The 25,327-nt window shown below is 38.7% G+C and overlaps 1 protein-coding gene across 2 annotated transcripts in view; it reads right to left on the reverse strand.

The window, feature by feature from the left end:
• Window positions 1-7,462: 7,462 nt before the first annotated feature.
• The window catches only part of CCNT1 (cyclin T1), a 32,103-nt gene continuing 14,238 nt past the window's right edge, over window positions 7,463-25,327 (reverse strand). The window contains exons 3-7 of one of the 2 annotated variants that reach the window (XM_078075940.1): window positions 24,629-24,691; window positions 23,596-23,641; window positions 21,785-21,948; window positions 21,553-21,623; window positions 7,463-9,407 (exon numbers count right to left, since the gene is read on the reverse strand). In XM_078075940.1, the coding sequence (XP_077932066.1) occupies window positions 8,004-9,407; window positions 21,553-21,623; window positions 21,785-21,948; window positions 23,596-23,641; window positions 24,629-24,691 (1,748 nt within the window). In that variant the 3' untranslated portion in view covers window positions 7,463-8,003. The remainder of the gene's footprint in view (window positions 9,408-21,552; window positions 21,624-21,784; window positions 21,949-23,595; window positions 23,642-24,628; window positions 24,692-25,327) is intronic. The other variant, XM_078075939.1, reaches the window with a different exon arrangement.

Consider the following 25,327-nt stretch of genomic DNA (forward strand, 5'->3'; position numbering starts at 1 on the left):
ATTAAAACAAAAATGGGGTGGGGTCAGTTGGAAGGGACGCCACTTCCAGATTAGGGCATCCCTAGAAGGCCCTTTCCTGAAATTCATTCATTTAACAAATATTTATTGAGCACCTAAGTGCCAGGCACTGCGGATACAGAGAGTACAAGAAAGATAACCCTGCTCTTTTGGAGTAAACATTCTAGAGCAGTTTGGGATTCCGGATGCAATACAAACATAGTATCAATAGCAACTGTGATTTATACTCATAAGCAAAGACTCCAACCCTCAGAAGGGGTACAAAGAAGACATTTGTTAGAAACTCTCTACAACTCAAAACTAGCTGGAGGCAATCACATTACAGAAAATATGGGAATCAGAATTTGCAACCAGAGGCACCTGGCTGGCTCAGTTGCTAGAGCATACAACTCTTGATCTTGGCGTCCTAAATTCGAGCCCCATGATGAGTGTAGAGATTACTTAAAAATAAAATCTTAGAAGGGGCGGTCAGTCGTTAAGCGTCTGCCTTCATCACAGGTCATGATCCCCGGGTCCTGGGATCAAGCCCCGCATTGGGCTCCCTGCTTGGCAGGAAGCCTGCTTCTCGCTCTCCCACTCCCCTTGCTTGTTCCCTCTCCTGCTGTCTGTCTCTGTCAAATAAATAAAATCTTTCAAAAATAAAAAATAAATAAAATAAAATCTTTAAAAAAAGGAATCTGCAACCAAATGTGGTACTATCAAAAAGGAATACTAAAACTCTACTATAGTGAACAATGAAAAGAGGCATTAGGAACTAGATAGGGATGCAACAGACTTTAATTAGAGTGTCTACTGTAAGTCTTAGCTGAAAAAAAATATCCTGATAAGCCCAAGACAGGTAAAATTGCTGTTTAGAACCACTTCCTTCTAAGTGGGGAAAATATTATTAAAGGATTAAGATGCTGGCAAATTCTTTGTGCTGTTTAACAAAAGTAGATGGTTGTTTTTAATCCACTGAACACTCTGTTAGCTATTGAATGGGTTAAAGTGGACCTGAGGCTGTTTGTAAATAGAATTTGACAAAGATGAATTCTTGAAGGAAAGAGAATTTTTGAGAATTTGGGGTTTTGGGGGCCAAGCCTAGAGAAAGGGGTTTGTGTGTCTGCACACATGACAGAGAGAGAATGAATATGAATGAAGGCCAAACTCCTGCTTTCCGTAAGTCATCCTCATCTCAGTATGAAAACTCCATCTTTCCAGTTGGTTAGGCCAAACACTGGAAATCATCCGTGACTTCTCTTCCAACCTTACAGCATATCCTACTGGCTCCAACTTCAAGATATATAACTTCTCATTACCTGGTCCAAGCCACTTTCATCTCTTACCTTAATTACCGTGAAAACCATCTTAAACAGCAGGCCAGGGCGCCTGGGTGGCTCAGTTGGTTAAGCGTCTGCCTTCAGCTCAGGTCATGATCCTGGAGTCCTGGGATCCAGCTCCGCATTGGGCTCCCTGCTCGATGGGGAGCCTGCTTCTCCCTCTCCCTCCATCCCCCCCACCCCCCGCTTGTGTTCTCTTGCTTGCTCACTCTCTCTCAAATAAATCTTTAAAAGAAAATAAACAAACACAGCAGGCCAAATGAACACTTTAAAACCTAAGCCAGATCACGTCACTTTTCTGCTCAAAGCTTTTCAATGGTGCATTTCACTATCTTCATAGTGGCTTACAAGGCCCCACAGTATCTAGCCTTCCATTGCCTCTCTAACCACATATCCTATTATTCTCTCCTCGTGTCCATATTAGCTACACTGCCGTCCTTGCAATTTCTCAAACATACCAGCATATTTTCACCTCAGAACCTTGCGCTTGTTTCCTGGAATGAGCCCGTAATGTTCTTACCCCAGCTATTCTCATGGCTTGCTCTCTCACCTCTTTCAGATTTTTGCTGAACTGTAATTTCATGAGGCCTTCCTTCCTAGCCATCTTATTTCCAACTTCAAGAGCCCTACTTAGCTACACACAGACACACAAAACATCTCTATCCCCCCTTCTCCGCTTTACATTCTCCAAAGTACTTATTATCTAACATACTAAGTTTTACTTACTTGTCTTCCCTACAACTAGAATATGTAAATTCTATGAGGGCAGGATGTTTGACATGTTTACTGCCATATTCCCATCCGTAAACAGTACATAGCACTTGATAGGTACTATTTTCTAATGAATGAATAGATTTAAGGCAGGAAAAGTACCTGGAACAACTCTTCAGAAAAGGTCTTATCTAGTATTCAATTGTAACTTGTTTTTATCACTGTGGTTTTTCGGTTACCTGATTGTTATGTGAAATGAAGCAGCTGATATACCACAGTACAAAAAAAGGCAGCACAAGTAGGACATGTGACATAAACCAAATCAGTTCAGAAATAGGCCCCAGAGCTACAGATTACAGTAAACACATGCCTCTTATACAGTAAATACAATCCACAGAAGACATAGAAAGGGCTTCAAACTTTCCTCAGATCACTGAATGATAGAGATCAAGCCTATCTTAATCCACTATCAAGTGCCAGAGACCAGGATCATGTAAGCACTGACCATAAGATGAAACCTAACTCTGTATCAATTAGTTTAACAAGCCCTATTAATGGGAATCCAGTTGCACACCACCTTTATATTGATTTATACCTCATCTATCGCCAAGGATGACACAGTTGATAGTAACTCTCTTAACAAAGGCAAAACACTAAACTTAGGATTTTGTAATATCATCCATTCCTCCATTCTTCATTTACTTCTCTTCCATTCAAACCAGACCAGAATTCCTAAAATGTTAGCAACTTCCACAAAAGTTTCAGAAGTACAGCAATCAAAAATCTTAAGTTGTTTTATTTTAGAAAATGGAAGGATGACCAAAACTCAAGTGATTTTTTTTTCAGAAGTGTACATCATTCATCATTCTGTCAAACTGATCTTTTCCTTTTAAACTATAGCTTCTGCTAACTTTGTGTTGTAAGTTTGGAGTATTTTAGCATAAGAATTCTTTCCCTTGATTTACCTGGTGTGTGTGGTTTTGTATGTTCCAGGAAAAGAGTTGAGTATTCACTATCAATTTTTCCAGGCACCACCAAGAATGCTATATTGAGTGAGGGGTTTCTTCTCCCCTCTGACTACATCATACTTTATACCACCAGGTTCACTATGACAACCAAATCTTAGGTCTTTCCAATAGACTCAATTCCCACAGGATCTTGTGTAGTCAGAAAGTACATACTACTACCAAAACTAAAAACTGTAATCATAACAGTAAAATGACAGTTAAAGACTAATTTGAAGACTTAGGACACATAAACAACAATCAGATGAGTGTTTTATCATTAACATTTATTGATGGGATGGATAAATACAGATTGAGAAACATACTTGACAGCAAGATATCAAACTGATAGCCAGACTATAAAATGTATACAACATCCTTTTTTAAATTTAAAAATGTTTTTGAATTTTTTACAAAGAGCCCTTACTGTAATGGTCACTTACATCCTATCAATCACATTAACAGCAGTAGAGATCCCAGGGGTAGCATCCAGAACTGAGGTGCCTCAAGTAGGACAGAGGCAACAGCAGAATAGTATGCTGAGAAAGGACTCTTAAGAGCAATACAAAGAAAACAGACAAAAATATTACCACAAAATTGTACCTGAGTGACACAGATTGGTAAAGTATTTTACTTTTTTTTTTCTTCTTTGCTCTTTGGTCTGATAAGAAAACGGACAGTTTCAGGAGTGTGGAGTAGGGTGAGGGAAAGGTCGGTTTCAAATCCAGAAACCTAGGTTAACACTAAGTCAGGCTGCTGCATTCTTTTCTTTGGGTGCTTAACCCAGACAGCACTTCCATCTTGTAACCAATTCCAATGTGATCTACCACTAACCAGTTAGGTCCTCAGCATTCAACTGAAGAGTTCCTGATAACCTGATGGAGACATACTTGCTCTGGCTTCAATTAGCATGCTGTCAAGCATCCCTCTCCATGCTTAACATGGCAACGGAAAACCCAAGAGTCTTTCTCTTCTTTTCATTCAACCATAAATATGCACTCAAAAAGGGGAAGAGCAGACACTGCTTTTTAGTAAACATTTTCTTTCCCTCCCTTTTGCAATGCCAAGTTCATATTAAAAACTTTAGGAACATTAAAATGGAAGGGTCTCCCACTTAGAAAATAATTCTCATTCCAGACCACTCTATCAGGTAGGATTACAGTACCATGCTTGTTTCAAACTCACACCCTCAGAGGGATAAAAAGACAAAATAAAACTTGATAGTGTGATACAACACGAACACTTCTTAAACCATCAGGAGCAAACACTCAGTTAAAAGCTGGGTGTTAACAAGCAGCAACATGGGAAATCTGGGGAGGTACTAAAGTCACTGAAAGCTTAGTTGGGACTGCAAAGGGCTTATTTCTCGCCATGTGAAGGGTTGCATAGACTGCTTAAATTCTCCCAAACCCAAGAGAATATTTGTATTCCAACTTCAAGATGTTCTAGAATATCCTCTTCCTAGCATTAGTATCAAAATAACTCCTTTACAAAAGAATAATCCTTTTAAAAAATTAACCTGTTCCCAAGTTCCCACAATTCCTGTGCTTCTGTGGGGAAACAAAGATCTTTAAAATCCTACCATACTGGGCTAAGACCCCTCTAACTGCCTTTGTCCAGAAGCAAAGTATGAGAGGTATGCATTTTTAACATGGGGAATTAGGTAGTAGAAGCTTAAGTAAATCCAGCACTGATGTTACCATGATTTTATTTCTATATCCTAATCCATTGCTGTTTCCAACTGGAGATTTAATTTTTTTTCTATCAACACTGGTGAAGCCAATAATACAGAACTATGAAAAATGATACACTGAATCAAAACACAAAATCATTAAAAAAAAAAAGAAAGAAAAGAAAAGAAAAAGAGGAAGCTGAGAGTCTCAGATATGGAAACACACTGATTCATGAGTGAGCAGTTTAGACTAATTCCTACATATTTTCTAAACCCAAAAAGCATAACTGACATTGCAGAAGACCAATTTAGCTTTAAATTAATGCTTCACTAGAGTTCAGCCAACAGCAACACAGGTATCTGATTAAAAGCCCTAAGGACATTCCACAGGTGTTTGTTTTTGCCAACAGAAGAGTCACGCAAGGTTTTAGGAATGAATTTATAAGAACTTGAGGCTCCACGCCTGCTTACCACCACTTATCCTCGATAGTCTAGGTTAAAAGGAGAAAAAAAGCCAAGTTTAACTAGACTAACTTTAGATGGGTAAATCCCATTTCTCACCCTGTGAAGGTGTGAGCATAGAGAAAACACAGAGTTTAGACACCACAAAACCCTTTGAAGCCTAAGTTTATGTAATTTGCACAATAGGCATGCTAGTCAACAGGCATATCTGCGAACCCAAATGCAGCAGCTTCATGCAGACACACAGGACACTCATGACATATACACAGATCCAAAAGCTGTGGACACTGTAGATACCTTAAAACAGCATCAGGAGGCATTAATATAGAAGTCTTTAAATTGACCTACAACAGCAATGAAACCGGTACAAAGGCCAGACTGCACAGCATAAAGCAGCTCTTAGGCTCTAGTAAGCACTTTTTCTAGTTCACTCCTGACAAAAGTTCCAAGCAACTAAGTACAGATGCCATGGGGAACAGCTCTGAGGCCAAGTGGATATGTCTGCCTCTGTGGTGAAGGAGTGCATATGATTAGAAAATATGTGACATTTCATGAGAAAAACTGAACGCTGGAAAAGACATTTTCATAATCAAATCAGTGATCAATTCCACAAAGATACAGATCCAAACTAAATAAACTTTTGGGAAGGTCAGGAAGGAAAGCAGACGCCACCAAACAAAATCTAAACAAATAGAAAGCCTAGATTTAGTAAACACATCACACATCTACCAATTACCTAGCACAACACAGAAAATATCAGGGAGCTAGAGGAAAATGCCATCAGTGAAAATGAAGTAACATTCTATGTATTACTGGTTTATAGGTCGGCAGAGAGCTCATTTTACACAGCAATGGCAGGCACTCTAGACAGTTCAAATATGCAGAGATGCAGGACATTAATTCACCTTAAGGTTTACTGTACAAATTCCTTCCTATATTAGGCCAGTGCATCAACAATTCCAACTGCCTCAGTTTTCTCCCCAACCTGTTCCTGGCAAGCAGCAGCACATGTACAACTCCTGTCTCCCTATGACTTCCAATGAAAAATATTCAACTTTTCTATACAGAATATTTGGTGTAAAGGAAGCTGCATTAAAAACAACAAGACATTCAAATTGCATCATCTTTTCCATAGCAAAAAATACCATGAAGACCAAAGAATATCACATCAAATGATCTGTGGCTTAGTGGCATTTTCAGTTAGACAACTTGGCTTAGAATTCTTTCTAGTCCCTTGACAGATTTCTTTCCTCAACAAAAGTGTTGAGTTTTGAGTGTCGGGATCTTGAACACCAATTATCCTGAAATCTGGGATAATCAAAAACCCATAATAGGACTCCTGATCCTTTTTTTTTTTAAGGAACTCTTAGAAATCTTCTGAAAAACCTCTGCCTAGAAACTAAAGCCACCAAAGATGGACAATCTGCATCTGTGGGCTAGGGTTGCTCACCCTCATGACACCAGTACTGTTAAATTCACAAGCTCCAATCTCTGAAGTCATATAGGTTGCAAAAATTAAGGATGCAGCTGTTTCCCTTCAGATATACAGATAAAAAGCAAGTCTTACATTCATAATGCAATTTAAAATACAATATCCTAAAAATACCCAATCACAATTTCATTGTTTTCAGTATCCTCTAGGTCCATGGCTTCTCCCAGAACTATTCTCATATATGGTCTGGGCTTTCAGAGGCAGGATATACAGCACACATCCCCCTTCCCCTCAGAGACCCTGAGATTGCTCTCACTTGAACACTTTCCCAAAGCCCAACTTGAAAAAAAGACACACCCAATTCTGTAGGGCAGAAGCCAGCCTTGCTCTCCAATCCTTCTTCCTCAACCCCACCTTTGTTCTGCACCAAAAGGGAAAAGGGGGTAAAAGAGAAGTTTTTATAATGGAGTCCAGAATCAGGCCATTGGCTGCGCTTGCCCCAACTAGAATTTAGAAGGCTACCACTCAATTACAACATAAAGAAATGGGAAAATACCATGCTAACACATGCCTCTTCCTTCCTTTATGTTCTAAAGGCCACACTGTGTTCTCTCTAGTAGACTGTTGGGAAGTGAAAATGGTGAGGGACAGGGAGGGAAAGATAAAACATGATTTTTAAACACACACTTAAAACCACACATACCCACACTTACGTACACACTTAAAGGTCTCAACACTTCAAGTGGCCAGAGCCTATCAGATAGAACTCAAGGCCAAAAGCCTACCCTCCCATCCCCCCTACACACCCTCCCACCCTCCAATCCCACCCCCCAGGAGTCATTGCTATGTATCTCATACACACAGCAAAATCCCTATCCCCTCCCCGATGATATAAAAAAAACTAAACAGATAACTTACTTTCTTTAAATTATTTTTTAAAAGTCTCTTAAAAGATTTTGACGTTTAAATACTTCCTCTCTTCTGATATATTAAACACCAAAAGGATCCACAATTGTTTGATAAAACAAACCCTCCATATTTCAGTCCTGGCAAGAAGAGGGAAGACATCAACTCTAATCAACCTAATTAGGAGGTGGAGAGGCCAAGAACAGAGAAAGTATTCTTAATCCTTCACAGCTTCAACACATTCTCACCTCTCTAATACCAGTAAAAACTATAATAAAATAGTTAAATTTCTGAGGCAGTAGATATAATAACCAAGCCCCTCTACCACCCTCCCACCTGCATGTCAATATTAATTATTCCCTAGTCCAAGAAGGGTGACATAGTTCATAAGGGAAGTATTCTCTTAGTCCACAATCAGTAGTTAAAAAAAAAAAAAGTTGTTTTTAAGGAAGTTTTTCTTCTCCTCTTCTTTTTCTTTTTTACTTAGGAAGGGGTGGAAGTGGTGGAGGAGGTTCTGATGGTAGAGGTGGTAGCCGGGGTTTGTCTGTATTACCAGATCTGGAGGACATTCCACCAGCCCGTGGATTCAGATATTCACCATAAGAATGAACAAAATCAAATGCAGGGGGCTGAGTGGGCTGAACACCCTGGGCACTGAGAAGGGAGTGAAGCATATTCACAGTATCCTGATAGTCTATTGTCTGAGTTGCATTGTGACCATTGGCCCCAGTGGGCCCTTTATCCAGTTTCATATGAGGAACTCGAGTTTTACAGCTGGGCTGTGAAAAAGGAAGGCCACTTGTGTCTGAGCTATGCCCAGGCAACTGGGCCATTGAAGGAAGAGGAGGGAAGGAAAAATTTATGGAAGAGGATTTAGTACTCTTGGCAATCTTGGCTGGATGATCAAACACTGCCCCTCCAGTCTCTTCAGGGGGACCCCTTTTACGAGTAGAACTGGAAGAGGAGAAAGAACTAGACAAGCTATAGGTTTTGTGTGCTAAGGTGCTTGTCTGGCTACTATGTTTTGGATCACCTGGACGTTTGTTCCCAGTACCAGCTGGAAGCTGTGAGTGAGAGTGCTTGTGTGAGTGGTGATTATGATGATGATGATGATTAGATGGGTGAGTCTTGTGCTTTTCTTTGTGCTCTCGGCTCTTTGTGACACTGTCCTCTACAGAATTGTGCTTGTCAGCTGCAGCATGGACTTTAATGCGCATTTTTATCTCCTCTGGTTTTGAAGAGGCAGCTTTATCTCCACTGGCCACTGGGATCCTCATTTTGAGAGCTGCTTTGTCAGCCTTTTCCAGAAAAGGCCGCTCGGGGTTTTCTGAGCCCTCTATGGGCATTTTCAGAATGACCGAAGAATGGCTATCATGGTGAGACAGGAGATTCTGGGCCGCATATGCATATTGTGACTTCACATTGGCCTCCATGTTCTCCAATTGCCTCTTCTGGGCAGCCAACTCTTCTGCATGTTTTGCACGGTATTCTTTCAGTGACACTTTAGCTGATGGCACACTCTTACTATTCTGCTTCTGGGAAATAAATGCATTCGAACCATCCTGTTGCAAAGGATGATCAACTCCCATAAGTGCTAAATTCTCACTAGTCCGATGACCCTGAGCAGGTTCCAGTTTAAAAGGAGGCTGGGAGGACAGCCAACGCTCGCCCTGCAACATCTCCACATTGCTTACGTTGCTGGATGACTCTTCAGTGGCTGGAAGGGAAGGCACTGCACTTGCAGAAGAAGTTGACATGCTCATTAAACCTGCAATAGTTGTGTCTGAAGAGCTCTGGGAAATCATATTGAGAATTGTCTGCTCCGAAGTGTTTTCATCTGTTCCTCGATCATCTGCTTTTGTTTTCTTGGCAGCCTGGCATGCCTAGAATGAAACAAATGACATCTCTTCACCTCAGGTAATTTATATAAAAAGGAAAAAAAAAACTGCAATGAGGAGACACTGCAACACTGGAAGTTCTGGATAGCCCATCGGCAGGCTACTCTAAGATCATTAATTATAACCACTAAAAGTTAAGATTTTAAAAACCTTCAGTCAAAAGTCATACAAACAAGATCTCAAGGAGATCTCTGCACTCCCACATTCACTGCAGCATTATTCACAATTGCCAAGATGTGGAAGAAACTCAAATGTCCATTAATGGATAATGGATAAGCAAAATGTGGTATATAAGTACAATGAAATCACACTTAGCCTTAAAAAAGGAAGAGGAGGATTCTGGGAAAATGTCAAAGTAGGAAGCACCAGGAATCTCTGCCCCTCAGACAACTGAGCTGGCAGAATTTGTCTGATGTAACTGTTTTGGAACTCTGGAGTCTGTTAAAGGCTTTTAACTTTTGGGGTAAACCTTGGACAGTAAATTGGGGTTAATTTACATCAATTTCACCTTCAGCACATTAGCAACTACCCATCTCCTACCCCAGACACAATGGAGGCGGCTGTGCACCTGTTGCTGGAGTAGTTTACACACTCTGGGGGAGCCAGTACCAGCAAAAAGGACTCTCTCCTGCAAATATCAGGCTCTGTGCTCTGATCCCTGATTGTAGTTTCTGACCAAAGAAGTACAGACTAAGAGGCAGGCAGCCATTGTTACTGCACCTCCCTCTACTGTTGCAAGCTCCTCACCCTCTGGCTAACGTGACTTCCAGGGGACTTAAAGGACCGGCACCCTTTCTCCCCTTCATTTTTTGCTTTTTGCCCCTTTTGGGAGCCAGACATTAAAGAGCAGGATATTTAAAAAACAAAACAAAACAAAACAAACAAACAAAAACTGCATATAGAGAAAATTAGAATATTTTGACCACACATTCCCAGGGAAAGAATCAGAAAAGAAGTGAGAACACCTTAGGTTTATACCTCAGGCTTATCCTCAGCAGAGACACCACCCAAAATCAAATCCAGCCCCCCATCCAAAAATAATAACAAAACCCAGAAAAGCCTGGGAATCTGATTTAGATTCAAATGTCCAGTGTTCAACAAAAAATCACAAAGCATTTTAAGAAACAGGAAAGTATGGCCCATTCAAAGGAAAAAAATAAATCAACAGAAACTTCCCCTGAAAAGGACCTGATGGCAAAACTACCACACGAAGATTTTTTTTTTTTTAAAGATTTTATTTATTCAGTTGAGACACAGAGATAGCATGAGCAGGGGGAGAGGCAGAGGCAGAGGGAGAAGCAGGCTCCCAGCTCAGCCAGGAGCCCGATGCGGGACTTGATCCCAGGACCCCAGGATCATGACCTGAGCCGAAGGCAGACGCTTAACCATCTGAGCCACCCAGGTGCCCCCACACGAAGATTTTAAAATAACTCCCTTAAAGATACTCAAATAACTTAAAGAAAGTTATGGAGAAGGTTAAGAAAACAATATATGGGGGCGCCTGGGTGGCTCAGTCGTTAAGCGTCTGCCTTGGCTCAGGTCATGATCCCGGGGTCCTGGGATTGAGCCCCGCATTGGGCTCCCTGCTCCACAGGAAGCCTGCTTCTCCCTCTCCCACTCCCCCCACTTGTGTTCCCTCTCTCGCTATGTCTCTGTCAAATAAATAAATAAAATCTTAAAAAAAAAAGAAAACAATATATGAACAAAATGGAAATATCAATAAATATCAATAAAGAGATAAAAAATCTAAAAGGAAACCAAAAAGAAATTCTGGAGCTGAGAAGTACAGTAACTGCAATGAAAATCCACCAAAGGGATTCAAACACAGATTTGAACACGTAGAAGAATCAATCAGCAAACTTTAAGATAGGACAATGAAAATCATTGAGTCTAAGGAACATAATGAAAAAAGATTGAAATGAACAGAGACCTATCGGACACCATCAACTGGACCAACACATGCAACATGAAAATTCCAGAAGAAGAAAAGAAAGGGGCAGAGAGAATATATGAAAAAATAATGGCTGCAAACTTCCAACTTTGATAAAGACAAGAATAGAAACAAAAGCTCAACAAATTCCAAGTAAGATGAACTCAATGAGACTCACACGAGACATATCAAACTTCAAAAGCCAAAGACAGAGAATCTTGAAAGCAACAAGAGAAGTGAGTCAACAGGTACAAGGGATCCTCGATAAGATCACGAGCAGGTTATCTCATCCAAAACATTGGAGGCCAGAAGACAGTGAACCAATACATTCCAAGTGCTAAAAGAAAAAAACCTGTCAACCAAGAAACCCATATCCAGCAAAAATGTCCTTCAAAAGTGAGCAAGAAATTTAAGACATTTCCAAATAGGTAAAAGCTGAGGAAGTTCATGACTACTAGACCAGTCAGTCGTCCAAGAAGTGCTCAAAGAAGTCCTGCAAGGTGAAATGAAAGGAGACTATACAGTAAATCAAAGCCATATGGAGAAATAAAGACCTTCAGTAAATACATGGACAATTACAAAAGCTACTTTTTTTTTTTTTAAGTAATCTCTACCCCCAAACATGAGGCTAGAATCCACAACCCTGAGAACAAGAGTCCCATGCTCTACCAACTGAGCCAGCCACATGCCCCAAAAGCGACTATTGCTTTAACAATGGTCTATAACTGTGCTTCCTGTTTTCTACATAATTTAAGAGACTAATACATTTTAAGGAAAAAAAACACAATTATTAGTGTAAAAGCCAGTATTACTGTAACTTTGGTTTGTAACTCAAGTCTTATTTTCTATTTAATTTAGGACCCTAACGCATTTAGAAGGATTATTAGGGATGCCTAGGTAGCTTAGTTGGTTGAGTGTCTGCCTTCAGCTCGGGTCATGATCCCGGGGTCCTAGGGCTGAGTCCCGCATCTGGCTCCTTGCGCAGTGGGGAGCCTACTTCTCCCTCTGCCTGCCACTCCTCCTGCTTGTGCTCACGTCCTCTGTCTCTCTCTCTCTCTCTGACAAATACAATCTTTTAAAAAAATTTTTAAAAAAAAGGATTATTAGGATTATTAGTTTATGTTCTGGGGCATGCAATGTATAAAGAGACAACTTTGTGACATCAACAACTAAAAGATATGGGGACCCAGCTATAAAGAAGAGAAGTTTTATGTTACTGAAGTTAAATCAGTATAAATTCAAATTATTGTAACTTTATGATGTTAAACATAATCCTCATGGTAACCACAAAGAAAACATAGAATATACACAAAGGAAATGAGAAAGGAAGTTAAAATTTTCACTATGAAAAAATCAACTAAAAGACAGTAATGCAGGGAACGAGGGACAAAAAACTACAAGGCATGTAGAAAACAAACAGCATAAGCATAGTGACATTATCTATAATTACTTTAAATGAAAACAGATTAAACTCTCCAATAAAGACAGAGATTGTCAAAATGCATAAAAATACATGATCCAGCTATATGCTGTCTACAAGCAACTAAGATCCTAAGACCCAAAAAGGTTGAAAATGGAAGGAGGGAAAAACATGTATCATGCAAACAGTAACCAAGAGAGAGCAAGGGTGGCTACACTAATATGAGACAACATACATTTTAAAACAGAAAAGGCTTCAAGAGACACGAAAGGACATTATATATTAATAAAAGGCTCAATTTAGCAATTTTAACAATTATAAACATTTGCACTCCTAATAAAAGACAATCAAAACTGACAGAAGACTTCACTTGGAGACTTTAATATCCACGCAAAAGGGACAGAACAACCACAAAAGATAAGGAAACAGAGAACTTAAATTCACAAAATTGTGGAAACTAAATAACACTTTTAAACAACTAATGGATCAAAGAAGAAATCAAAAGGGAAACTGGAAAATACGTAGGGATGAATGAAAACAAAAACACAACATATCAAAACTTACGGGATGCAGCAAAAGCAGCACTAAGGGAGAAATTTATAGCTATGAACACTCACATTAAAAATAAAGAGCTCAACTTAACAAACTAAAGTTATAATGTGAGGAACTAGAAGAAGAACAAACTAAAGCCAAAGCAAACGGAAGGAATATAACAAAGATTACAGCACAGATAAACAAAATAGAAAACAGAATAGAGAAAAATTAATAAAACTAGCAGGTGGTTCTTTGAGAAGATCAAAAAAATTAAACCTTTAACTAGATGGTCTAGGAAAAAAACAAAAGATTCAAACCACTAAAATCTGAAATTAAAGAGGAGACATTGCTATCAATTCTACAGAAATAAAAAGGATTTTAAGGGTACTCTGACCTTAAGGCAATCTGGAAGAAATGGATGCATTCCTAGAGATGAATAAACTACCAAAACTAAAACAAGAAGAAACAGAAAACCTGAACAGACCCATAACCAGCAAGGAAATTGAAGCAGTAATCAAAAATCCCAACAAACAAGAGTCCAGAGCCGGATGGCTTCCCAGGGGAATTCTATCAAACATTTAAAGAACTAATACCTATTCTTCTGAAGCTGTTTCAAAAAATAGAAATGGAAGGAAATTTTCCAAACTCTATGAGGCCAGTATTACTTTGATCCTAAAACCAAACACCCCACTAAAAAGAATTACAAACCAATATCCCTGATGAACATGGATGCCAAAATTCTCACCAAGATACTAGCCAACAGGATCCAACAGTATATTAAAAGAATTATTCACCACAACCAAATGGGATTTATTCCTGGGCTGCAAGGGTGGTTCAACATCCACAAATCAATCAATACACTACATTAATAAAAGAAAGGACAAAAACCATATGATCCTCTCAATAGATGTAGAAAAAGCATTTGACAAAGTACAGCATCCTTTCTTGATTAAAACTCTTCAGAGTGTAGGGATAGAGGGAACATACTTCAATATCATAAAAGCCATACATGAAAAGCCCACAGGAAATATCATTCTTCAATGGGGAAAAACTGAGAGCTGAAAAGGTCAGGAACATGGCAGGGATGTCCACTATCATCACTATTGTTCAACACGGTAGTAGAAGTCCTAGCCTCAGCAGACAACAAAAAGAAATAAAAGGCATTCAAATAACCAAAAAAGAAGTCAAACTCTCACTCTTTGCAGATGACATGATACTCTATGTGGAGAACACAAAAGACTCTACCCCAAAATTGCTAGAACTCATACAGGAATTCACCAAAGTGGCAGGATATAAAATCAATGCACAGAAATCAGTTGTGTTTCTATACACTAACAATGAGACAGAAGAAAGAGAAATTAAGGAGTCAATCCCATTTACAACCGCACCCCAAAACCATAAGATACCTAGGTATAAACCTAAACAAACGACAAAGGATCCGTACTCAGAAAATTATAGAACATTCATGAAAGAAATTGAGGAAGACACAAAGAAATGGAAAAACCTTCCATACTCATGGATTGGAAGAACAAATATGTTACAATGTCTATGCTACCTAGAGCAATCTACAGATTCAATGCAATCCCTATAAAAAAACCAACTTTTCTCACGGAGCTGGAACAAACAATCCTAAAATTTCTTTGGAACCAGAAAAGACCCTGAACAGCCAGAGGAAGGTTGAAAAAGAAAACCAAAGCTGGTGCCATCAGAATCCCAGACTTCAAGCTCTATTACAATATAATCATCAAGACAGTATGGTACTGGCACAAAAACAGACACATAGATCAAGAAACAGAATAGAGGTCCCAGAAATAGACCCTCAACTGTATGGTCAACTAATAGTCGACAAAGCAGGAAAGAATATCCAATGGAAAAAAAACAGTCTCTTCAACAAGTGGTGTTAGGAAAATTGGATAGCCACATACAGAAGAATGAAATTGGACCATTTCCTTACACCACACACAAAAATAGACTCAAAATGGATGAAAGACCTAAATGTGAGACAGGAGTCCATCAAAACTCTAGAGGAAAACACAGGCAGAAAACTCTACAACCTCGGTTGCAGCAACTTCTTGCTAGACACGTCTTCAAGGGCAAGGGAAACAAAGGCAAAAATGAACTACTGGGGCTTCAACAAGATAAAAAGCTTTTGCACAGCAAAGAAAACAGTCGATAAAACCAAAAGACAACCGACAGAGTGGGAGAAGGTATTTGCAAATGTCTTATCAGATAAAGGGCTAGTAACCAAAATCTATAAAGAACGTATCAAACTCAACACCCCCAAAAAGCAAATAATCCAATCAAGAAATGGGCAGAAGACATGAACAAACATTTCTCCAAAGAAGACATCCAAATGGCCAACAGACACATGAAAAAATTCTCCACGTCACTCGGCATCAGGGAAATACAAATCAAAGCCATAATGAGATACGACCTCACACTGGTCAGAATGGCTAAAATTAACAAGTCAGGAAACGACAGATGTTGATGAGGATGCAGAGAAAAGGGAACTCTCTTACACTGTTGGTGGGAATGCAAGCTGGTGCAGCCACTCTGGAAAACAGCTGGAGGTTCCTCAGAAAGTTGAAAATAGAGCTACCGTATGACCCAGCAATTATACTACTAGGTATTTACTCCAAAGATAGAAATGTAGTGATCCGAAGGGGCACCTGCACCCCAATGTTTATAGTAGCAATGTCCACAAGAGCCCTATTATGGAAAGAGCCCAGATGTCCATTGACAGATGAATAAAGAAGATGTGATGACATATTATATATATATAATACACACACACAAACACACACATGCACACACAATGGAATACTGTTCAGCCATCAAAAAATCCGAAATCTTGCCATTTGCAATGACATGGATGGAACTAGAGGGTATTATGCTAAGTGAAGTAAGTCAATCAGAGAAAGACAATTACCATATGATCTCACTCTTACGTGGAATTTAAAAAATAAAACAGAGGATCATAGGGGAAGAGAGTGAAAAATAAAACAAGACAAAATCAGAGAGGGAGACAAACCATAAGAGACTCTTAATCATAGGAAAAAAACTCAGGGTTGCTGGAGGGGAAAGGGTTGGAGGGATGGAGGAACTGGGTGATGGACATTAAAGAGGGGGGAAAAAGTGAATTTTACTCTATGTAAATTGTACCTTAATAAACCTGACTTAAAAAAAATTTTAAAAAAGAGTACTCTGAACAACTGTATGCCAATAAATTAGATAATCTAGATGAAATGGACTAATTCCTAGAAACACAAAACCTACCGAGAATAAACCATAAAGAAATAGAAAATCTGAACAGATGTGTAACTAGGAAGGAGACTGAATCAGTAATAAAATAATTTCCCAACAAAGAACAGCCCTGGACCTGATGGCTTCACTGGTGAATCTTTTTAAAACTTTTCCAGAAATTTGAAGAGGAGGCAACACCTCTCAACTCATTCTATGAGGCCAGCATTACCCTGATACCAAAGCCAGACAAAGACACTGATGTAAAAATTCTCAACAAAATACTAAACAAACTGGGACGCCTGGGTAGCTCAGTCGGTTAAGCATCTGTCTGCCTTTGGCTCAGGTCATGATCCCAGGGTCCTGGGATAGAGTCCCACATCGGGGCAGGGAGGCGGGGCATGGACTTGAGTCTGCTTCTCCCTCTGCCTACCTCTCCCCCTCCCTGTGCTCGCTCGCTCTCTGACAAATAAATAAATCTTAAAAAAAAGATACTAACAAACTGAATTTAGCAGCATATTAAAAGAATTACACACTATGACCAAGTAAGACTTACTCCTAGAACACAAGAATGGTTCAACATACAAAAGTCATCCATGTGACATGCCACGTAAACACAATAAAGGAAAAAAAACACATGATCTTCCAGATACAGAGAAAGCATTTGACAAAATTCAACACCCTCTCATGATAAAAACACCCAACAAACTAATAGAAGGAAACTACCTCAACATAATAAAAGCCATATATGAAACACTCAAAACAAACATCATATTCAACAGTGAAAAACTGAAAGCGCTCTGCTATGATCTAGAACAAGGCAAGGATGCCCCTTTCAATTTTATTCAACAAAGTATTAGAAGTTCTCATCAGAACAAGTAGGCAAAAGAAAGCATTCAGAGACACCTGGGTGGCTCAGTCAGTTAAGCGTCTGACTCTTGATTTTGGCTCAGGTTATGATCTCAGGGTTGTGAAATGGAGCCCCATGTCAGGCTCAGTGCTGAGCATGGAGTCTGCTTAAGATTCTCTCTCTCCCTCTGCCCCTCCCCACTGACGTTCTCTCTCTCAAAAAAAAAAAAAAAAAGAAAGAGCATTCGAATTGGCAAAAAAGTAAAATTATCTATTTGCAGAGGATATAATTTTTTTAAAAAAGACTTTATTGATTTGACAGAGAGAGAGATAGCACGAGCAGGGGGAGGGTCAGGCAGAGGGAGAAGCAGACTCCCTACCAAGCAGGGAGACCGATGAGGGACTCGATCCCAGGACCCTGGGATCATGACACCTGAGCCAAAGGCAGACTTTTAACCAACTAAGGCACCCAGGGGCCCCTGCAGATGATATAATCTTACATAGAAAACTCCACATACATAAAAATTATTATTAATAAATTCAGCAAAGTAGCAGGATACAAAGTCAACACATAAATTTCAGTTGCATTTCTATACATGAACAATCTGTAAAGGAAATTATGAAAACAATCCTATTTACAATAGTATCAAAACAAAACAAAACAAAAACCTTATGAACTAACTTAACCAGGGAGGTGAAAGACTTGTACGATTAAAACTGGAAAACACTGCTAAAAGAAATTAAGACTAAATGGAAAACCCATTCCATGTTCTGGATTCAAAGGCTTCATATTGTTAAAATGTGAACATTATGACCCTAAGCAACCTGAAAATTCAATGCAATCCCTATCAAAATCCCAGTATTTTTTGCAGAAATAGAAAAGGCCACCCTAAAACTTATGAGATCTCAAGTGACCCCCAAATAGCTAAAACAATCTGGAAATGAAGAACAAAACTGGAGAATTCACACCTCCTGATTTCAAAACTTACTATAAAGCTACAGTAATCACTGTACAGTAATATAGTGTGATACTGGCATCAAGAGACATACAGATGAATGAAACAGAAGAGAAAGCCCAGAAATAAACCCTTGCATATATGGTCAAATGATTTTTGCCAAAGATGCCAAGACCAAGACAGGGAAAGGATAGTCTTTTTAATAAATGGTGGTGGGAGGGGTGCCTGGGTGGCTCAGTCAGTTAAACGTCTGCCTTCGGCTCAGGTCATGATCCTGGGATCGAGCCCCGCATCGGGCTCCCTGCTCAGCGGGAAGCCTGCTTCTCCCTCTCCCACTCCTCCTGCTTGTGTTCCCTCTCTCGCTGTCTCTCTCTCTGTCAAATAAATAAATAAAATCTTAAAAAATAAAAAAATAAAAATAAAAATAAATGGTGCTGGGAAAACTGGATATCCACATTCAAAAGAATGAAGTTGGACCCTTACCTAATACCACATACAAAATTAGCTCAAAATTGGATAAAGGACTCAAAGCAATAAAACTCTTAGAAGAAAACAGGACAAAGGCTTCACAACAGTGGATTTGGCAATTTCCTGGATATGACATCAATGGCACAGGTAACAAAAAAAAAAAAAGGAACAATCTGGACTTCAAAATTTTTTTATTTTTCTAATTAAAAAATTTAAAAACAACTTCAAAAAAATTAAAATTAAAAACAGAATTACCATATAATCCAGCAATTCCAATTCTGGGTATATAACCAAAAGAATAAAAAGCAAGATCTTGAAGACATACTTGTACACCCATGTTCATGGCAGCATTATTCACAGTAGCTAAAATATGGAAGCAACTTAAGCATCCATCAACAGATGAATGGATAAGCAAACTGTGGTGGATACATACAAGGGAATATTACTCAGCCTTTAAAAAATTCTACAATATGCTACAACATGGATGAACCTTGAGAACACTATGCTAAGTGATATAAACCACAAAAAGACAAATACTGTATTATTCCATTTATATAAAGTACTTAAGAGTAGCCAAATCACAAAGACAGAAAGCATAATTGTGATTGCCAGGGGCTGGGGGGAAGGGGGAATGGGGAGTTATTTAATGAGTATAAAGTTTCAGTTTTAAAAAATGAAATGAATTATGGAGACAAATGGTAATGATGGTTGCACAACAATCTGAATATACTTAATACTCCTGAACCGTACATTTAAAAATGGTTAAGATGGTAACTTTTATGCTATACGCATTTTACCACAATTAAAAAAAAAAAAAAAAAAAGGAAATCCTGCCATTTGCCACATGAATGAACCTGGAAGGCCTTTTGCTGTGAAATAAGCCAGACACAGAAAGACAAAATATGATCTCACTTATGTGAGGAATCTAAGATTTAAACTCACATAGACAGAGTAAAATAGTGGCCTGGGGATAGGGGGGAAACAAGGATGTATTAGTCAAAAGGTACAAAGTCAGTTATACAAGACAAGTCCTAGAAACCTACTGTACAACATAACACCTGTAAGTAACTGTATACTCAAAAATTTGCTAAAAGGGTAATCTTACATTAAGTGTTCTATCACATCCCCCAAAAAGTTACAGCAATCTATACCAATGCTACAAGCCAATTAAAAAAATTAATTTGTGGGCGCCTGGGTGGCTCAGTTGGTTAAGCGACTGCCTTCAGCTCAGGTCATGATCCTGGAGTCCCAGGATCGAGTCCCGCATCGGGCTCCCTGCTCAGCGGGGAGTCTGCTCCTCCCTCTCCCGCTCCCCCTCTCTTGTGCTCTCTCTCTCTCAAATAAATAAATAAAAAAAAAAAAAAAAAAAAAAAAAAATTAATTTGTGCATATCTAAAATTCATTTATTAACGTCTATGCCTTATGACTGCTTATGACAGCAGTTAGTCCAAAAGAAAATTCCAGAAATTTTGGTGAGGTGTCATATGATCACAATGATGACCTATGTGCTCTCAAGCCTCCTGTGAATCCTAGGCAAACTCATTTTCTACAATTCACTAAACTCAGGAGAATGAAATTAATTTTATAAATCTGGATTTCTGAGAATGCAGGGAACATTTTTATTTATTTATTTTTTAAGATTTTATTTATTTAGGGGCACCTGGGTGGCTCAGTCCTTAAGCGTCTGCCTTCAGCTCAGGTCATGATCTCAGGGTCCTGGGATCGAGTCCCTCATCGGTCTCCCTGCTCGGCAGGGAAGCCTGCTTCTCCCTCTCCCACTCCCCCTGCTTGTGTTCCCTCTCTCGCTGTGTCTCTGTCAAATAAATAAATAAAAATCTTAAAAAAAAAAAAATGTTATTTGAGAGAAAGAGAGATAGTGAGAGACAGCACAAGGAAGAGGGAGAAGTAGGCTCCCTGCTGAGCAGGGAGCTCGATCCCAGAACCCTGGGATCATGACCTGAGCCAAAGGCAGATGCTTAACCGACTGAGCCACCCAGGCACCCCTGCAGGGAACATGTTTAAATGAACTTTCTATCTAATGCCAAGGGAAAAAAGAATGATTCCATTATATAAATAAGACTTTGAAAAATATCTGAAATACAACTTTAGGGGGCGCCTGGGTGGCTTAGTCGTTAGGCATCTGCCTTCGGCTCAGGTCATGATCCCAGGCTCCTGGGATCGAGCCCTGCATTGGGCTCCCTGCTCCACAGGAAGCCTGCTTCTCCCTCTCCCACTCCCCCTGCTGTGTTCCTTCTCTCGCTGAGTCTCTCTGTCAAATAAATAAAATCTAAAAAAAAAAAGAAATACAACTTTAGCCTGCAATCTACATAAAAACAAAATTTAAAATCCATTTAAAAAGCAAATAATGTCAAAGCAGAATGATACCAGCTCTACCCTTGTAACTCTATCTTTCCTCTACCAGAACCCAACACTTTATGACTCAGAGGAGCCACATTTTTTTCCCTAACAGTCTCCACACAGAAAACACTCAATCAGTGTTGCCGACTGACTATATTACAAGAGTTGCACAACACAAAACAAATCCTGCTATCACCTATCACCACTGACTTCTGGGCCAGTATCTAAGTTATGAAGTTGAAGTCATGATTATTACGTAACTAAGAAAAGGGAAATTCTAAACCTGGGGTACATAACCAATTCTGGTATATTCACTGTGCAGTCAAAAGAAAAAAAACTGGTTTTGTACCACAAGCTGACAGCAATAATTCTTACCCTCCAATTCCGAATTCGTTTGAGCCTGTTAGGGGTTTTCTCCAGAATCTGTAGAAATTCATGTGTCAGTTCTACAAATGAAATAGAACATTTAAGAAAAACTCAGAGAAGCAGAAGTAAAAAACAAGAATAACCTCAACTAACTATTTTCATCTGAATCAAGTCACTTTGGGCCAGATATGTGACAGATCAAGAGCAAGTGCTTTTCAAGGTCCCTTACTCTAAAACTTACCATCTAAAAGTTCCAAGGTCACAGTGGCGTCAACATACTCCCACCAGTGCTTCCCATCAGTTGAGACTGGGATCTCCCAGTTGGACCACTTGCAAGCCAGATGAATGCAGACACAGGCCACCACAGGAGGTGTGTACTGCAGACTAAATGTGGTCAAATGCAAGCTGACATCAGAGGGAAGGAAACAAGAGAGTGTCATGAGCTCTCAATTCTGAACCCAAAGTTAAAACTCTCCATTATTTAAAAAGAAAAAAAAATTTAAAAACACTGGAGAGTAGGAAGGGTAAGAAATATCCAGTGCTCTGATCCAGCACTCAACATGATTTTCCATTAACCCACCTGCTCAGGTAACATTTCTGAATTTTTTGGCTATACATCATTCAATCCCACACACTGACAAAAGACCAGGACCAAAACCAAAGAGATAGGGTACTCAGTTTTTTAAAATAAGGATCTATTATCCTGAGAACAGCTTAGAACTCAAGGAAAATTGTAAGATTTTTAGTTATGTGTAATCCCTAAATCAAATACTTAAAACCCCCTTAAAATTATCTTATCTCTTGCCAATCACAGGTCTGGTCTATTTAAAATAATGAATAGAGGGGTAATTGGGTGATGGACATTTAGGAGGGCACTTGATGTAATGAGCACTGGGTGTTGTATGCAACTGATAAGCACTAAACTCTACCCCTGAAACTAATATTATAGTATATGTTAACTAAGTTAAATTTAAATTAAAAAAATAAAAATATACTAAACTAAAATAATGAATAGACAATCGCTCTCTCAATTATGAATATGCTTAACTGATGGTTTACTTCAAAAACTTCTCCTATCAGGCTATAAAAATGAAACAACAGTCAATAGAAGTATCTTTGATTTCCATGAACAATCAATTGGAGATGAGACTGATCAAGTGATTTGGTAATACAAATTATGTATTAATTTTTGTTTTAAAGAGAAGAAGAAAGACAAAAACATTATAACTCTTTACACATATACATGCACATTTATCTAGCAATGGGGTAAGAAAAATAAGTCTTTTAAATACCATAATTACTGGGACACCTGGGTGGCTTGGTTGGTTAAGCATCTGACTTCGGCTCAGGTCATGATCTCAGAGTCCCAGGATGGAGCCCGGTGTCAGGCTTCCCCACTCAGCAGGGAATCTGTTTGTCCCTCTCCCTCCGCCCCTCCCCCGGCTCATGCGCGCTCAGTCACACACATGCACACTCTCTCTCTAATAAATAAAATCTTTAAAATAAATAAATAAATACCGTAATTATTGCAGAATCCTCCAAATTAGATTCTTAGTCACTATCAACCTGAAGTTTACCTAAACTTACAGAACTATGCTCTTGGATTATTTTTTTAATTATTTTTTTTAGATTTTATCTTTAAGTAATCTCTACACCCAACGTGGGGCTTGAACTCAGCACCCTGAGATCAAGAGTTACATGCTCTCCCAACTGAGCAGCCAGGCACCCCTGCTCTTGGATATTTTAAAGCAAAGGAAGACATGCAGAACCAAGTATGCTTTCAAACAATCAGCACTACATAATTACATCATCTTAGCAAATTAAAAAGCACCATGGAAATTTAAGGTAAAATATGAAAACTGTACAGAAAAATCAACAGTTCCAGAGAATTGTCTGTAATACACTGTATCAACAATCCAACCTGGGTCTTTGGGTTCTAGTTTACTAAGTGCTAGACCTGATATCTTTCCATATACCCCCCAAAAAGTGACAATTCCAACCCAAGTAAAGCCCTATCCCAAAAATAGAAGAGAAAAATATTAAAATATAAACCTGTTGGTTGCCATGAAGTAAGAAGTCTGTGCTAAGTCCTTGCTTGCTAAAAAATAGAAGGGAGGGAGGGAGAGGGAAAAAAGTTATTAGTTCCATTCATTCTCCATTATTTAGTGAGCATTTAATATTTCCAAGTAGAGAACATAATAATGAATAAGGCAGACTTGGTCCCTGACCACCTGATGTTTAACATTCTACAAAAGAAGACAAATCAGCAACTTTTAATTATAATAATTATGCTGCTTCCAGACCTAGGAACTCAAGCTTTACATTGCACACCAAGTATTTGAAATACTTGTTTAAAATGCAATTCCTGGACATCCTTCCTAGAGTGTGACTCAGTATGTCTGGAGAAGGACACATGCATTTTTAACAGGTAACCTAGAAATTCTGATGCAAGGGTTCACTGAAAAATACTGAACTAGAAGATGAACTAATTTGGAGGCAAGATCAGAACCCAGAATACCTTTGTATATTTGGGAAAAGTGATCTGTGCTTAAAAAAAATTTTTTTAATGGAGTAGCCTGTGATTCAGACCCCAAATCATCAAATAACATACTTGATATACCACAATGAAGGGAAAAAAAAAAAAACACATCTCCCCTTCCCCAAAAAACTGCTCTGGGTAATAAAGTAAATTTTACTTTTCCTTAAAACTCAGTCTTTTCAATACCAGCATATATCCACCTTTGTTTAACCTTATCCTTGCTCAATGTAAACCTTCTAATGCTTTCTAACTATATCCTTAAACTGCTATTAGATACTTGTCACTTGACTTTATGAAATCTGCTCCAGGCTCTGACAAACATTGTCAAGAGGCTAATTCTCTCTAACTGAAGATCACCTAAAAACTTTAAGAACCCAGCAGAAAAATCCCAAGTTAGAAACACTCATTTTGATTTAATCCAGGTAATTCTTTCAATTTAACTTCTAGCCAAAGCAGCTATGTTATATATTTGTCCACCATAAATAAATCATAGCCATTAAATGGTAAAACAATTTAAGACAGCCATTTCAAGTTGGGATTCCTTACCTCGAACCAGTTGAGTGCACTTTACCACATGTGTATGTGGGTGATCAATTGTTAGTTCAAAGCCTAAAGAAAAAAAAAGTACTTTAGTTAAAAAGCTAAAGATACTGGAGTCATTTTATACTTCTTTTATCTGAGTCATCATTAAAGGTCTCCCTCATTTTCCTCTCCCAAAATTACTGTTCAGAGGCTAAGAGGGTCACACAACACATATAGCACACTCTTCTCTAAGACGTATTATCTTCAAAGACAATCATATTTTGCACTAAATGATAAAGCTAATGCAGTCTCAAGACCCCTGAGGAACCAATAATCTCTAAACAGAAAATTATTCTCAATGGACAAATGATTCATGCAAATTAGATCTTACTGGCTTCCACAGTAAAATATTAAAATTTATTCCACCAGAAAGATACCATTTTCCCCTAAAATACAGTTACTCTGAAGATAATTTAAAGTAAAAAGCTAATTAACAGAAATTAACTTCAGAGATAAGCTTTGAGTGCTCACTTTGGCAGCATATATGCTAAAAAAAAAAAAAAAAGATAAGCCTTGAAGAATTGTGTGTACAGACATGAAATAAAATACAGGTGTACCAACACAACTCATACCCAGAGAAGAGAAAAATAGCCCAAGAAAAAAATCTTTATTTTCCAAATTTGCTAAGCTTTTAAAAGGTAGTATCTCTGATAAAAATAATAA

The sequence above is a fragment of the Halichoerus grypus genome, chromosome 6, assembly GCF_964656455.1.
Source record: "Halichoerus grypus chromosome 6, mHalGry1.hap1.1, whole genome shotgun sequence".
Lineage (NCBI taxonomy): Eukaryota > Metazoa > Chordata > Mammalia > Carnivora > Phocidae > Halichoerus > Halichoerus grypus.